This window comes from Phaethon lepturus, unplaced genomic scaffold, assembly GCF_000687285.1.
Source record: "Phaethon lepturus isolate BGI_N335 unplaced genomic scaffold, ASM68728v1 scaffold6765, whole genome shotgun sequence".
NCBI lineage: Eukaryota > Metazoa > Chordata > Aves > Phaethontiformes > Phaethontidae > Phaethon > Phaethon lepturus.
The window spans coordinates 16,366-31,481 of NW_010539771.1; the positions used below are offsets into that span (position 1 = coordinate 16,366).

Here is a 15,116-nt window from a genome sequence, read left to right on the forward strand (position 1 = left end):
CACTTCTCATAGATCTCATCACTGAATAATTATGCCAGCCAGGAAAGACAAATTAGCGCAAAGTCTCTGCCTTAGAGTCTGTGACAATTAGCAACGCCTCAAAAAAGAAACCTCGCATCAATCAAGGCAGAGCTATACTGGGGTTCAATGGTATAAATCCGTAACACTACAGTCTCTTCTCAATGGATGCGTGTAATTAGCAGGCTAATTACAGCTAAGCAGTTGTTTTATGTCCTATAATGTGAAATGTTTACACAGCAGGTAGTTTCTCCACTGATATTTCATGTGAAGAAGGATGTTGCACGCACTTTCCGTTTAAACCACCGTTTTCCCCAGGGAAGTGACGGGCACTAGCAGCGACTCCAAGAGAGCTGAAATTCAACTTGGCATCTCCCCCAACAGCCTTACCTGTCTAGAAGAATTCAAGTTTTGCATGCCCAGCCCTGAGGCAATCCCGCCCAGGGTCTGATTAGGGAGTGCACTGTTTGAAAGGGGGAGCTTCAGGCTTGGTGAAGGCAAAAATGGTGAAGTAGTGGGCTCTTCCACTAGGCCGCCATCCTGATTGGAGAAAGAAAGGGTGAGCTGTGTGCGGTGCCCAGGAGCAGACAGCGCACAAAACAGTGTCCCATGGAAATATAAAAGGGCATGGATGAATAAAAATATTTTTAAAAAAAAGGGTATGAATAAGAGGGAATGAGAAGTATGAAGTGAAGGGAGAAGAAAGAGAGAAATAGGATTAAGGTACTGTTTTTCTTTACTTTGTTGCACTTAATCCACAAACGCACAATCACCCTCACCCACCTCTCCAGAAGGAAAGGAGGGATTCTAGCAATGGATCACAGAGCTATCATGCGGCCACCTCCTCCTCCCCCCTTAGATTTTCTCCTCTCTTCCCCACCAGATTGAAAGGTGAAAGGGGAAGAGACCCAGCACATTTCAGGAAAGTTTTTTGTTCCTTTGGTAGACCCTCCGTAGCGGAGCACAGGCACACGACACACCGCTTTTGCTAACCCGGAACTTGGGAAAGGCCAGAGCAGCTTATTTGACACCAGCCTGTATTCGGTTCCACATCATAGCTCTGCTCTTAAAAAAGCATTTTTGCATTAATCCCCTTTCCTAACTGAGACACATGAGCCTCTTTTAATATTCACATAGCACTGAGTTATTATTATCCACTAGGAAACATTACACTCTAACGCACCCAACGAGCACAAAAATACTTAAAAAGAATAATGATAATGTTGTCTGCATAGCCTTCCTAGGAAAGCGATTAAGACACTGCCTAACGTCCCCCAGGAGGAGGCAGATTTTAGCAAGACGTGAGGAGCCCCCTCTGATAACCAGGCTGCCAGGAACCATGGTTGAACATGGCTATGATGCACAGAAGGCAGCCCCCGCAGGGGGAAAACAGCAAGTCAGAAAATAAAATAAATCATATAATCCCCAATCAAACAGGTAGGTATCTATCTAGCTAGTATTGCAGTGGGGTACCGAGTTCTATCTCAAACTGTGCTTTGATGTCTGGGAAGCCTGCGGCAAGCATGATCAAATAACACTGTGTACAAAGTACGGCTCCAAAAACAGGCAGAGTGAAAAATCTTTGATTTGCAATGTGCTGCACGGGTGTTTTTCAGGCAATATATTCATTGCAAAGAAAGGCTTTTAAATAGGTGAGGAGCTAGGTTATTTCAACCAATAAATTCAATGCCCCAGAAGATTGTGAGATACTCATAAACCGCCTCTGTTAAAAAAGCAGCCCAGTCCACTAACCAGATACCCAAACAAATGACCTAATGCAGCAAGCACGCTCAGTAAATTTTATGTTCTAAGTTAATCCTGGAAAATGCGTTTTCAACAGCTCTCCTTTGATGCAAAGAAAAAGTTTCTTTACTATCAGGCAAAGTGACACTTGACATGCTATCTGACTATCCTGAGGGGGACACTGACATTTTCTAATGATATCCCCAAGGCCTTTCAGCTCAAGATATTTTACATTCTACTGGACATCAGTCACACTCCACAAACAACTGCAGCTTGCATGACAGTAACAGGTTCAAGGATTTCTCCTTAGATCACAGACATATGTTTACAATTCTACCCCTCCCCCTTAAAAGTGAAAATAATTTCAAGCTTTGTGCATGCTCTCGCCTTCAGATGCCGTTGTTTCCTACGTGAACAGACCTATTGACTGCAAAAGACCAAGGCAACCCCTCCCTGCCCCCCGAATTTTTTCAAGTCTTGTCTTGCTGACACTTTTTTTTCTCATTTTGGAAATGGGCAGTGCCAGGGACAGCAAAGGACGAGCCTCACCGGAGACTCCAGCTAATTAGACTCCTCTAATTCCCAGAACAGGCAGGCTCCCGCTGCAAGGCCACCTTCACAAGTGTTTCTTGGCCAAACGGCAGCAAACGTCTTTTGTAGCAAGTTTGTAACACGCTATTCACATTCGCTTTGTTCTGATTTTTTTTATTTTGAGCTTATCCTAAGGTGCCAACTGTGCTGCACAAATCTGTGCTCTGTAGGTGGAGCTGAAATCAATTCATTTCACATAAAAGTATTTTAGTCGGTCAACATGAAGTACTCAGTCACTCTCAGCCTAGACTAGGTGACACCTCTACTGCTGACAACGGGTTGTGACCCGTAATTTTTCAGTCACCTTTTCCACCTAGCCTTTCCTCTTCAGTGATTCCCTTTCAAATTTATGTTACATTTCTCCGTCAGGCTAACCAAGTAAACAGACCCCCTACCCCTGAATCATCAAAATCATGCCCATTCCAGCACTGCATTTAACTTTTTTAACAGGACCTGACACAACTGTGAAATCCTACCGGTAGCAGTATTTCCTTCTACAGTTATCCAACACAAAGCACCACACTGGCGCTCAAGAAAACATTACTATCAGGGCTTTGGAAAACCTCTCACAACAGTTTCATGTATCAAATATGACAGAATGGAAGCGGCATTACTCAAAGGTTTTTTAGCCCTGTGAGATACGGACAATTTAGCAGAGGGTTCCTGGACACTTTGGCGGTGGCCTGCCAACAACTGCCACTTCATGAATCAAAATGTCCCAACAGACAGATGCGAAACTGATGAATTTGCCAGAGGTCTTTATACAAAGTCATTACAGAAGCAGTTAGTAGAAAATACACATTAATAACTTCTTAAAACAGAAAAAAAGCTTTTTCAAAAAAGGAAATTAAAGTAATAAAATCTCACCTCAAAATAAATTCTCTTCAAATCTGACAGGAGTTAGGTACAGGCAAAAGAAACTTGCAGGAAATGCAATACTCAAAATTAAGTACTCATCACTGGCGTTTTTAATTTTGAAAACACAGGAATATGAAAGAGGTTTCAAAATTTGGAAGTTCGAAAAGGAAACAATCACTGGATCATAGGAAACAGAGATGGAGGAAAGATGAATTTAAAAGTCAACTGCAAAACTCTAGTTATCATCATCTAATTGCAAGGCCTCCAAAAGTGTTTCTGCATAATGATAAAATATCCCATTCGTTACCCCAAAGACAAAAAAGCAATCACACTCCCCAGAGACAACTTGGCATCAGAATGTGGAGGACGAGGTTGAAAAAATGCAACAAACACTATGTTTGAATTAGAAACAGGAAAAAGTCTAGTCAGAATATTTTTGGAAGAACATGATTGCAGCCAACAGGCATCAAGACTTGTAGACCTGGATTTCTCAACAGTAGAGAAGAGGAGCTGATCAGTGAATAATACAGTAGTGAAAAGGAAACTTAATTTGTAAGGTGAGAATTTTACAGTCTCCTATATGCTCAAGAATTCAGAAGAAAGTTTGGAAGGAGCATCAGGGCAAAGGGAGACAGGACTCTGCTGGCAGTACAGCAGACAGCATTAAAAAAAACAGACAGAGGAGAGCAGGAGGGAAAATGAGTCTGCCATGGAAGCCACAGAAGCCTCACAGAAGGCAAGCTTGAGCTAATGACAAAGCAGGCTGATGTTACTTCTCTTCAGAGAACTGACCTGCCTTTTGATCACATACATCTAATACAATAGTCCAGAATCGAACACTTGCATCTGTCTGTGCTAAAAAATTAAGTGACATCTCTGTATGGTTCAAGATTTTCCACTATGGGGTGGTCAGCGCAGATCAGCAAACCAGCACGTTTTTCTTCTGAGCTTAGAAGAACACTCCACAGGTGCAGTGAGAATACACACCAAACTTGAGTCCTGGTACTCAGGAGTGGTATCCAAGCCAAATCCCTGCACCTTAAGAAAAGATCCTCTGAAGCACTCTGGACTTACTTCTGCTATTTTTTAGGATGCTTCCAGGAAAATCTTACATGCTTTGCTTACAAATTTGATGACTCCAGAAGACATCAGATAACATCTTCAAGGAAACCTGATACCTAAGTCCAGCATGCTCACCACCAAGTATAAGATAACGTGGTTGAGATCGTGTATCAGGGTACTGCTAGGCTGGATCTTTATTTCCTTCAAGCCATTGGATTGTCTCCCTTCTCCTTTTATGGTGCTACAGGGCAAGATAACATCCTGAAAAATAATACAATTAACAAAGCACCGAGTGCCAAAGATTGACTCAGTGTGACACAGAATAAAGAGTATCTGCAGCAAACGATGAGGAACAAGTGAAAGCAAACATTCAAAGGTGCTGTTTAGTTGCACAGGCCATTACTAATCCAGAGAGAACAGGGAGTTCAATGGGTCCAGAAGCAAATGACAAGGATGGAAATTCTCCCTCCTCAAATGCATAAGGATTTAAAAAATTTTTAAAAAGTAAGTGCTGGCTTTACCTGTCAGAGAAAATACAGGAGAAAAATCATGAAGACTCAACTCAGGTGAGCTGAGAGGCTGAAAGAATCAGCTGAGAAAGAGTGGTAGCAATGAGCATACCAACCCAACTTCCAATTTCATCAACAGGAACCTCACAAAACTTACTGACAACTCAGCAAAGCCAAGCAAAAGGATAATGACTTGGTAAGACAGTAAGTAAAATAAGGAACGTTGGCTGGAGTGCGTTCCGCAGCTGTGCGGAGAGCCTGTTCTCTGACCAAGAATGACCTGAGAAGGAAGCAAGACAGCTCCAAGCTCATGCTCTGAAATAGTACCTCAAAGGGCAAAAAGGTTTTGCAGGAGTTGCTCTAGTAGTATGAGCTGTAAATCTGGAAAGAATCTCTCTGGAAAAAATACCTATTCTTAGAGTAGAAGCTACATTTGTTTAATTCACTTAGGAGTTGCTCAACACTCTGATAGCTAACAAACATAGTTTGGGATTATTTCCTTTTATTATAGTAAAGTCACTGTGACAGATTATGCCTAGACTGACAGATTTTACTTGTTGTACGAATGATTTTAGTAATCCCTCCTCCATAGTTGTATTTAACATATGTTTCCATAATTATGCATCATGCTACACATAATGTACCCCTCTGGCAATAATTTTACTGCTCAAGGTATTGTTACCCTAGAAAAGAAAAGGTTAAATGGCATGCATGGATTAATTTTGTGACCTTCATCAGCAGACAGATCTTTTAATTAACATATTCATTAAAGTTTGCCATAAACAAATAGATTTGCCACGGTTAAGAATGAACTTTATATGGCAGGAAGAGAAAAAGAAGAAAAAAAGAGTCAGGTTGAGCCTTACATTGTAGGAAATAGTTTAGTCTGGTTTAGGGAACAACATAATGGACACCACATCATTCTGATATAAGTAGGGAGCACAGAATGCAGAAATGTTATTATTCCCCCAAAAGAAGAAAAGCAGTTTTCTAATATACAATCTTAGGAGAAAACTACTATGACACTAGATTATGCAGCACTTGTGCCAGCATTTGAACTATCACAAAAACTTTTTGTAGGCAGGGACCCTCTAAAGCAAATTTAATACAGATGCTAATTTTCCCTTATTAATATAAATAACCCATAATTATGGTAAGATGCATTTGTGTTTAATCAAATTAACTTGTTTGCAGATTGCACTGTACCAGCACAAAACCTCAGCAAACTGTTTAGACTGTGATGACAGCAGAAATAGTAATAGCTGTCATTAGAAGGACAGTGTTTATCAGATGTCCTAGCATAGCACCACGCTAGTTTTCCTAGCGCAACACCTGGGAACCTGTCACAACACAAACCGTAACTTTAAGGATAATACTGTAATTAAGACTATAAGAAAACACAGGGCGGAAAGAGAATCGTTACTCAGGGTCGGTGAAGATTTTAATATGGTCTGTGTTAACAAGACTAGATACCATCACTGTCTCGCACCCTGTACACAGCTTATGTAAAATGAATTGGTTTCAGCACAGTTTGTGAACAGCATTGATTTCTGCATTCAGAAAACACCCCACCACCCCCCATCTTTATGAACATTTTGATAATCTGCGAAATAAAGAAGGGCACCAGAGACTGTTCTTTCCTTATTAATCATTTTCGGGGAGATTCTGAGGTGATTCGGTGGGTCTCTGTAGGACTTTGTGTCAGGCTGTAAATCTCATTTCCTACTGAAGATCTGGCTGCGCTCTTCCTTAAACCCTTTTCTTTAGTCACTTTTGAGTCACGGGACACCATGAACTTCTGGAGCCTTCTCGTCAGTCATTAAATGGTGCTCCAAAATTTGTCATACGTGATCTCAGAAAAGGAAGCTCATCAGAGAAGCTATTTATGACTGTGCGTGTCTGCTCTTTGACTTAACAAAAATACCTCAGCTCCTCACTCCTATTTAAGTACTGAACTTTCACTGAAATCTGTAAGGAGCTCAAAACTAAAAGAGGAATTAGAAGCCCGATTCTTGAAGATTTTGGCCTTGGTCCTGCCTAATCGTTAATTTGGGCAAGGGCCACTGACTCTCTGGACTCTGTAAGAGTGAAAGGCTTCCTGTGCTCCATTTCTTTGTTTTTCCCATTTCTAGTTCCATTGCGTTACCAATTCCTGTTTTCTTCTCAAGTGTAACACTAGGGACGACCATTGTTTATTTCTACGTGGGAATCAAATCATTGGTCTTTTCCACAAGGAATAAATAGCCCACAAGATTAAAAAAAGAATAAAGCAATATGTAATTATCTATCACATTTCTCTCTACAGCTTTCTAAACAGACAGTGGAAATCATCAATATTTCTACACTGTGTACAGTTTTGACTTGTATATCATATTCATATTTCTGAACTTACCTTGTCAAGGAAGGTGGGGCGGTCCATGGAAGACTCTTTGGAGATTGGTGGTGGGCGGCAGCCAAGGGGTTTCGTGACCATTCCATTATAGTCGGTCACTCCCATTCCACGCTTGTCCATTTCCACCTTCTTTTCCAGCAGAGCACCTTCACAGAAAGGGGAAATGTATTGAAAAAGGTGATGCAAAGACAATGAATTTGCCAACAGTAGTTCAGAGAACTAGGTCTTGCTTACAAAAGCAAAAGCAAGAAAAGAAATATTACTTAATTGATCTGGATAAGATCAAACTCTGAGAATCACGAATAGTTCCTGTGATGCTTTAAAGAAAAAAAAAAAAACCACAACAAAACCAAAACCAAACCAAACCCCCACGTTTAGTTACACAGATACTTACTCATGGCCTGATCAAGATTCATATTGTTGCTCTTCAAGGCCTCTTCCGCTGGCTCTCTCTGTCAAAAATATGGATTATGTTAAGAGAAAAAGTAATCATGCTTATGTGATTTCAAAGCAAACTCAGAAAACAGATACGTCTCTGAAATACTGGATTTAATATTTACTCAGCAGCACAAATAAAGCTGCACACATTTTTTTTTCCTGCTTTTAGCAATTCCCACAATTCAGTCAAGTTTCAGTTTGTCAAGTAAGTGCCAGTTCTACAAGGTCAAATCATACTCTTCTGTTTAAATTTCTTCCTGTTTTCTATGGACAACTTAAATATCGCTATGATATGCCTTTTTCTAAAAAAACCCAGCTATACTCTAATTTCACCTGTTTAATAAGAAAAGGGGAACCAAAGTGGAATTATTACTGAAGTTCAAAGTAACAGCTGTTATAAAACTTTGAACTTCAAAAAAAAAAAATCTGTAAATGTCATCATGCAAAGTGTATCATCAAGTAATCTCAGAAAGCACTCTACTAGCTTACGGTAGATTTCTGAAATTAGAGTAGATGTCTAAATGCAGGTAACAGAACTACTTTCTGTAGCTACAGTCTGAAACATTGAAAGTCAGAACTACACGCTACAAAAGCTAAGCCACAGGTATGCTAGCTATGAACACTACTCACAGGGAAGCCCATGTCTGTGAGCTGTTTTATCAGACGGTTCATGATCCAGGCCTCATCTTGCTTGCTAGATGTCTTCATGCCCTTAGTAAATAAACGGGAGATTCCATTAATGGTCTGGTTCCCATATTGATACTAGCGAGATGTACATAAAATATATGGTTAAGTTTTTCTTATTAATAATACATGCTACTGAAAGATATATTAGTACATTAATTTAGAAAGTATTGAAGAACCCTCCGAACAACGTAACTACAATTCTCTTCCCCCACAAAGCGTACAAATTTTATCTCAGCTGAATAGGTGTTCAGTGTACTATTTAGTATTTGATTTGCCGACCACTGAATTAAAGCCACCTTTGAATTTAAGCATTTCATTTTAATCCTTGGCAGAAAAACATAATGAAATAAAAAAATTCTGAAATAGTACAACACTTCCTGAAAAACATTCCCAAAACCGAGTTTGCAACCTTGAAGTTAAGAACGTTACTCAGTGTATTTTCTTAAAAACAAACAAGAGCATCTAGATAAACACCTTTAAAAGATCTCTGTGCAGCTTTTCTATCACAAAATCCTTAAGAAGTCTCTTCCTTTCAGTTCTCCAGAAAGTACCAAGGGACAAGCGTGGATTTGTTTTGGGCTGCGGACAGTACAAGAAACAACCATACTTGATCAAATCACTGGCCTAACTGTTGGCTAATGGAATAACAAACAAACTGGCTAAATGCATTCCCAATTCCTTTAAGTTACAGCCTGGCCTTGTCCTGAAATAAAGACTGTGCAATGGAAAACTTCCTAACATAATTGTCTATGTTCTTGGTTGAGCGCGGCATTAATACGAGTTTGCTTGGCTCTCATACCAGCGCACACCTTACAATTATCTACTTGTGCCTCACGAAGAGGAAATAGGTATTTTTTTGTTGAACCACTTCATCACAAACTACTGTTCGCTTTTCTACCACCATGGAAAGTGTCTGAAAGCCCCCTTAGCACTTTTTCTGTTTCTGTTAATACATTATCATTTTTTTACAATACATGGAAACTTACGAAACTTAAGAGAAAACAAAAGCAACAACAACAAAACCTCCCGAAGCATCTGACATGCTGAAAGCCAAAGATCTCCCACTTTCCCCTGTAAGCAGGTAGACTGTACTTGAACCACTGTAGTGGCAAGTGTTTGTGTTCAGGTGTCAGAGGTCTAATTTAAGAGTTCAGGTGTAATGCAACAGAAAATTTGTGACAACTGATTCTAGAAATGTTATACTAATTCCATTCATTTCCAGAGACGGTCTTTATTTTTGTCTTACCTTTTGAAGTCCTTTCTTTGGGGCGTTCCCCCAGGAATTACAGGAGGAGCTGCTCTCTTGTGAAGCAGTATTATTCCACATATCTCCTTCTTCATCTTCCCACTGACTAGTACTGAGATTCACATCATCCCCACCACTGCCCCAGCCTTCTTGCATAGATTTTGAAGCTGGAGGGAAAGGAAAGAGAAGAAAAATCTTACTCAATTTCCTGCAAATTTTACAGAAATACCCTTTTATGCCATATCCAGTCTGCCAACATTTGAGTATTTTCAAGAGATATAGAGGTTCATCAGGTAGCTTAATTGGCATTAAATGATAAGGACTCCTTCCTTGAAGCTAGCAAAAAAGAAAGTACTCTAAACACTTTATAGAAGAAAAAGCCCAGCAACAGCAAGTCTTGCTTCTTCCTGAACAAGTAAGATCTGTGGTCATGGTCATTCCAGTCTCCTAGGAACATAGAACCAAAAGTATGACCACACACTTGTTAAGTGCTATTTTACTTTCAATGAATCTCACCATTTTAGCTGCCACATTCTTCCGATGAACAAAACCAAATTTTGAGGTCACTAACAGTCAGAAACTCATGCCAATTTCAGAAAAATGGGAACTGAGAGGAGCACGTGGGCTGCAAGGAACACTTTACATTAAGTGATGAGGTTGTGTTACCTCATTACGTTTTATTCTGTTTACTCCATTTAAAGCTGAGATTACTCATCTTAATATCTCTCACTCCTCTTTTTAGGTTTTCTGGGCCTTCCATCTATCTACCTATCTCTCAGTATAGCATTTTGCAGAAGTGAAGCTTAAAGACTACCACAGCCAAAACAGAAGGCTAAAACAAGCATTGCAGCCTTTGAAAGATTTTTATCAAACAACACCAGTTAGGAATCGTGAAGCAGTAAGTGGCTCAGGATGTTCCTGAACCTGTGAACAGTTTTAACACCTGAAGAAAATATCCGCTCCCTCAGTTTAACAGAACCATGAAGTTATGACTCATCATTCTCATGTGTTTCTTATTCTACTAGATCAATCCTATCCTGACTGAGCTCAGTTGCTTCTCATCCAAATACAGTTTTCTTTCAGGCAGCTAGGGGTAAGTGCTGTTCACACTCTTCTGCAGTTTCAGAGTTTCTCACAACTCTACAATTTATACTGTACTGCTTTCAAAGTACATAAAAATACTCTAAGTAACACCTTTAAATTTACTGGATCGATGCACTCTACTTGTATTTTTATGTTAATTTGGTATCTGGATTATCAACATTTTGAGACAGCTAATGGGAGTCTTAAGAGTGAAATTACTAAGATTTAAATGCACAGAAAACCAAAAGTGCTGTTTAAAAATACTGGCAGAAGCAAACACTCTTTGCCTTTTTTCCCCAACCTCTTGCGACGGTGACATCCACGCGCGTACCTGGTTTGCACAGCGCTGGGGCAGCAGCTGGAGCATTTGTTCTTCCGTATGTCCCTGCCGACTCGGCAGGATTATCTCCCCACCCTGTACCACTGCTGGGGGGTTTCCCCCATGCTGAAGTGCCATTATCAACTGCAGCAGAAGGGGATGACGGCTCTCCCCAAGAAGCTTCGGTCTTTGTGTGGACAGTAGGCATTTCTCCCCAGCCTGCTGAAACAAGGGGAAGGAGAGAAGAACAGTGACAAGAGGAAAGGTTTCTTTTGCTGATAATTTCAAAGATGGACATTTTATTAAAGCGTTTGTCTGGAAAGAGCATGAACCACCAAGTAGACACAGTGATTCTAATTAAGCACATTTTGTAAAAAAAAAAAAACAAATCCCTTTGATTTGGTCTCAAAAGTCTTGTTCTTAATTAAATACTAATGCCAAGTTGTCAAGACAGAAAGAATATTTTTTTAACGTGGCCAGGAGCAGCCAGGCTGCCACGTGAGCACCAGGCCTGGTCTCAAGGCAGCAGTTGCTTCCACTGTGACTTCTCGGAGCAGACGGAACGGGGCTCAGGGAGCACACGCAGCAGTGTGAGTGTTCCGGAGACCATGACCCAAATCTGAGCTGGGCCTTGCTTCGCTGAAAGACTTCAAACTATTTTAATTCTTTCTAACTATTTAAAAATTATCAAATCTCTCTTCTCATGCCCTATGAGTAGGATGTTGTTTGGTTTTAGTCACTTTCAATGTAGATTATATATGTTGTATGCACTCCTTAAAGCTTTTATTACAGCCCCTGGTTGACTGTGTTCCCTACGTACCCCTTCATCACTAAGCGTCTATATTATAATAAATATAGTTTTTTAAGGAGAACTAGGCAAGACTGCAATCAGAATCTATAGTCAAATCATAAGGAATGGCAGGTAGAAGTCATTGTTTTCCTACAGAGTATTACTTTAACTCACTGAAAGACGTACGCTACTATAAAGAAACGGTCTTAGTCTGGCTTGGCTTGAATGTAATGCGCTTAAATCCATATGGCACTGATTTTAGCACTGAAGTTAAATGTGCCAGGAACAGCCATATAGCTTCCGAGTCCTACAGAGCAACACTGAAACAACAGCAAAAGTGTAAATTGAACTTAAAATGACCAGTACCTCTTAAAAAGAGTTTTTTTCTGAAGAGACAGATTAGGATCATGGAGTTCAAGGTACGTTTTAGAAATACTCAAAAGAGACAGATACATAACAGGCAAGAAAATAAAGTTTCCACATCTACCTGGTATTAACCTTTTTTCCTACAATTAAGCACTCCATAACATGACAACTGAGATCTCAGTAAGTATTGCAGAATCCAGTCTGTTTAAAATTTCCACTGTTAATTAGGCTGCTAATTCAGGCACTTGTTTTCTTTTCATAGGAGATAAGTATTATTAAGTCTGAGTATTTTATTTTGATCAACTGCTGCTCTGCCAAACCTGTTACTTCTGGCAGCTCACAACATGGAACCAGACCTGGTAAAAAGGAAACTTGTTTTTTCTACTACCCAAAGACGACTGTCACTTCTGTTTTCAGCTGATTTTTATAATTCAAGGACTAGATGCCTACTTTGCTGCAGCACTATTTCTTTTCTGCTCCCTAGTGCTATCTGTAAAAACACTCTGGAAAGATTCGTCAAAGAGCAGAAACAAAATTTTCTACACAAACTGATACCTAGAGTAGGTAGACAATGGCAAGCAAGTCACTACAAAAGAATTTTATTTAAGAGTACCTTGAAATACATTAAACTAACTAAGCAGTAGTGTTTCATCGAGCAACAAGTTTTTGCAGAACTTACTGATTTCAACAGAATTTCTGTTACTAGGAACTTCAGGCAACATACATCGCCAACAACAACTCCAACACTGGCTATCAGAGAAAAAAATCCCTTCCAAATACATGGGCTCCTATCTGTCCACCACTCCAGTGTTACCATATTATATATTTATTTTAGGGTCTATTTCTTAAAGCAACTGCAGTTCTCTCAGATACTGATAAAAGTGCATATGACATAAACCATAACCAGACTAAGCCTACATGTTCAGGAACACATAGCTTAATAAAGCTCTTTCACTACCAGCAAGATTCACTGTGTTTTGAAACATACCCCTGAAACAACCCAAAATTTCACTGTTTCAGTAAACTGATTTCCATTTTAAACAAACAAGCTGTGTTCTAAGCGCTGTCAGCATATCTTACATTTCTATTTTAAGGTGTGTACAGAAGACAAATTCGCAGACACACACTTATGTATATAAACGAACCTCTACTTAACACAACTTCCTTAGTGTTGCACATAAAATACTTATTGAAGCTTTCTGCTTGTATCTTTAAGCCAACTTAAGGAACACTTTATTTTAATTTCTGCCTCACTACTCAGGAGGTAACCTTGTCAGACAACTGCGTGTATTTAATCGTACTGGCATCTGAAAAAGATTAACTGCAGGCAAATGAAACAGAAAACAAAACATCTCTGAAGCGCCAACTAGAATACAAATACAAAGAGAGAGAGTGCAGAATACTGGTATTTCCCTGAGTTCATGCAACCCACACTGGAAACTCCAAGTAATTCAATTTATGAAATCAACCTTAAAACACAATTCATGTATTGAAAACGCAAAGTGTGCTAGATTGTGGAATGAAAACTCAAAAGAACTGGGCCTTCTGTTGCTCTTTACTATGAACTCAACAACATTTATTAAAGACCACAGATGTGTAGTGTCCAAGTTATTTTGAGCTAAGTGCTTTAAATGCGCTGAGCAGTAAATAATACGGGATTATAAATAATGAGGGAGCCAGTCTTTACTAAAAGAGAACACTTGCAAGGCGCATAAAAGCAAACAAAATGTATCAACTAGAAGTTTTCAAAACTATCTTAATAGATCAAATTAAGTAAAGGAAATTAGTAAATAAAACCTGAAGGTTGCTGGAGAAATAACTTGTGCACTACAAAAATTAACCTCTGTGTGAATTCCAGAGTACTTCTCAATTATGAACCCTCTGTGGTCAGTACCCGCTGTCTCAACATTACTATCTCTGTGCTACCTTTTTATGACTCCATATGACTCTATTTTGGAACCTTAAACAGGTGAACCAAGTTATATTTTTGAATGAATGATACAAAATTCTACAGGCGAAAGAAGAAATTTACTTTGTGTTCTCCAAAGGACTCTCTTTTTTAAATAATTTTTAAAATAACCCAGTATGCTTCACATGGTAAACAGAGTTTAAACAAAAGAGTCTGTAGTCCCAGCAGCTTGCCTTGGGCAGCGTGATGCTTTCCAGTACTACCATACACCTCGCAATAAAGGCAGCTCACAAACCGCGCTACAGTGGGTTGAAAGAAAGTAAGAAGCTACTTTTAAGTTCCTTTACAGAGCTGTTTGGGAAAAAAACACCTTCTCGGTGGTCTCAAAATATGAACCTGCCTAAAATTTTACAAAATTCTGCTCAGAGAAAACTCACTGTTTTCTTCATGAAAATAATATGCATATAGGCTTTCCTGAAAAAAAGCTCCATGCCTTAAAAAACACCCAGATCTGCACAAATGTTGTTTTGCAACAAAATAAGCTCTGTTAAAGGGTTCTTTGGCAAGAAAGTGAGGTTTTAATACTGAAGTTTTTAAACACTGTTAGAATTGCAAGAAACAAAAAGATCACATTGAGTAATAAACATGGACACATTGGCAGAGCTTTGTTTTATAGAAATAAAAACACAATTAACACTGGGCCTCAGCCAACAGGAAATCCTCAAGGGAAAGTGAAATGTTAACTAAGCTGTGGCAGGATGCAGTTGTTTTCCCTCAAAATAACCCTATAGCCATTTGGATGGCAGAAATTGTTTTCCTTGAAGTTGTTTGGTCCGTGATAAATACCAGAGTGTACCGCTACAATACAGGCAAATCAAAATATTAGAACCTTATGTGGATGAAAAAGGAAGAAATCTGGTAGAAAAATGAGAGTGTTTACTAAATAGTCACAAGGTAGTCTGCTAATAATAGAAAACAAGTAAGCTATAGGGGAACGTGTGTGTGTGTGTGTGTGCGCGCGTGCGTGTGTGTGTGTGTGTGTGTGTAAAAGGGAGTGTTATAGGTATATTTAAGAGTCACCCGTAACCCTTAACCTTTCAAGTTT

The 15,116-nt window shown here is 39.4% G+C and overlaps 1 protein-coding gene across 1 annotated transcript in view; it reads right to left on the bottom strand.

Moving 5' to 3' along the window:
* Positions 1–15,116, bottom strand: part of TNRC6C (trinucleotide repeat containing 6C) — a gene marked incomplete at its 3' end in the record, with an annotated part of 42,488 nt that overhangs the window by 15,073 nt on the left and 12,299 nt on the right. The window contains exons 4-9 of the mRNA XM_010287213.1: positions 10,959–11,168; positions 9,545–9,711; positions 8,242–8,322; positions 7,568–7,625; positions 7,174–7,319; positions 409–558 (exon numbers count right to left, since the gene is read on the bottom strand). Of these exons, the coding sequence (XP_010285515.1) occupies positions 409–558; positions 7,174–7,319; positions 7,568–7,625; positions 8,242–8,322; positions 9,545–9,711; positions 10,959–11,168 (812 nt within the window). The remainder of the gene's footprint in view (positions 1–408; positions 559–7,173; positions 7,320–7,567; positions 7,626–8,241; positions 8,323–9,544; positions 9,712–10,958; positions 11,169–15,116) is intronic.